The 2,000-nt window shown below is 46.2% G+C and overlaps 1 protein-coding gene across 1 annotated transcript in view; it reads right to left on the reverse strand.

The window, feature by feature from the left end:
- Positions 1 to 811: 811 nt before the first annotated feature.
- Positions 812 to 2,000, reverse strand: part of LOC107297214 (lipoxygenase homology domain-containing protein 1-like) — a gene marked incomplete at its 3' end in the record, with an annotated part of 116,762 nt that continues 115,573 nt past the window's right edge. Inside the window, exon 27 of the mRNA XM_015826572.1 lies at positions 812 to 917. Coding sequence (XP_015682058.1) covers positions 812 to 917 — 106 coding nt within the window. The remainder of the gene's footprint in view (positions 918 to 2,000) is intronic.

Consider the following 2,000-nt stretch of genomic DNA (forward strand, 5'->3'; position numbering starts at 1 on the left):
TGAAGACCCCTGGTCTGGATCCAAGCCCGCAGTTTCATCAAAATGGCCGACTGAGGAATTCTGGGAGTTGAAGTCCACCAGTCATCAAAGGGCCAAGTTTGAAGACCCCTGGTCTGGATCCAAGCCCGCAGTTTCATCAAAATGGCCGACTGAGGAATTCTGGGAGTTGAAGTCCACCAGTCATCAAAGGGCCAAGTTTGAAGACCCCTGGTCTGGATCCAAGCCCGCACTTTCATCAAAATGGCCGACTGAGGAATTCTGGGAGTTGAAGTCCACCAGTCATCAAAGAGCCAAGTTGGAAGACCCCTGGTCTGGATCCAAGCCTGCAGTTTCATCAAAATGGCCGACTGGGGAATTCTGGGAGTTGAAGTCCACCAGTCATAAAAGGGCCAAGTTGGAAGACCTCTGGTCTGGATCCAAGCCCGCAGTTTCATCAAAATGGCCGACTGAGGAATTCTGGGAGTTGAAGTCCACCAGTCATAAAAGGGACAAGTTTGAAGACCCCTGGTCTGGATCCAAGCCCGCACTTTCATCAAAATGGCCGACTGAGGAATTCTGGGAGTGGAAGTCCACCAGTCATAAAAGGGCCAAGTTTGAAGACCCCTGGTCTAGACCAGCATTTTTCAAACTTTACAATTTTAAGATATGTGGACTTCAGCTGTTAGGATTCCCCAGCCAGCATACCAAGTTTGAAAAACACCCATCTAGACATAGATCCATCACTTCAGTAAGAAACAGGTTTGTCTGAGTCTGGGTATAAGCCTGGATTGGTCTTATACCCTGCTTTCTCCACACAATATTACTTTCTTACGTGACCCATCAAGTGCAGATCTGCTGGTCTTCTCGTCCTTTAGACTGGAATTGTCATCTCGGTTCAGGGATGTGTTCCCAGTGCTGAGGGAGTCGGGATCGTAATTCTAATAAGAGAGCACAAATATATGAAAGAACACCAATACTTGCATCTGTTTTCTTCTGCAGGCAGGAGATATTTCCCGTCTCCAAAGAATATTATTGCTGAATTTGTTTTTTGGGACTGGAAGAAAATTCTGGTTCAAAATCTCCTTCAGCCAGAAGCTGACGAAGTGACCTTAAGCAATTTTTCCCTTCCTCTGTGTATCTACTCAGCCTCTTTCACAGATTTTTCAGGATGATCAATGGGTTAATTCTACAGCTGCGAACTTGAATGCTTGGATGACAAAGGGAGAATAACAGAGTTGGAAGGGACCTTGGAGGTCCTTCTAGTCCTATCCCCTGCTCAAGCAGGAGATCATCTTCCATTTCAGACAAGTGGCTGTCCAGTCTCTTCTTATAAGCCTCCAATGTTGGAGCTCCCACAACTTCTGGAGGCAAGCCATTCCATGATTGATTGTTCTTCATTATCAGGAAGTTTCTCCTTAATTCTAGATTGGTTCTCTCCTTGACTAGTTTCCATCCGTTGCTTCTTGTCCTGCCTTCAGGTGCTTTGGAGAACAGCTTGACTCCCTCTTCTTTGGGGCAGCCCCTGAGATATCGGAAGGTTGCTATCCTGTCACCCCTCATCCTTCTCTTCATTAAACTAGACATCCCCAATTCCTGCATTAGTAAGGCCACACTTGGAATACTGCATCCAGTTTTGGTCACCACGATGTAAAAAAGATGCTGAGACTCTAGAAAGAGTACAGAGAAGAGCAACAAAGATGATTAGGGGACTGGAGGCTAAAACATATAAGGAGCGGTTGCTGGAATTGGGGATGTCTAGTTTAATGAAGAGAAGGACGAGGGGGGACATGATAGCAGTCTTCCAATATCTCAGGGGCTGCCCCAAAGAAGAGGGAGTCAAGCTATTCTCCAAAGCGCCTGAAGGCAGGACAAGAAGCAACGGGTGGAAACTGATCAAGGAGAGAAGCAACTTAGAACTAAGGAGAAACTTCCTGACAGTTAGAACAATTAACCAATGGAACAACCTGCCTCCAGAAGTGGTGAATGCTCCAACACTGGAAGTTTTTAAGAAGAGACTGGAC

Source organism: Protobothrops mucrosquamatus, unplaced genomic scaffold (assembly GCF_001527695.2).
Source record: "Protobothrops mucrosquamatus isolate PMUCROS unplaced genomic scaffold, P.Mucros_1.0 scaffold3188, whole genome shotgun sequence".
NCBI classification, from domain to species: Eukaryota; Metazoa; Chordata; class Lepidosauria; order Squamata; family Viperidae; genus Protobothrops; species Protobothrops mucrosquamatus.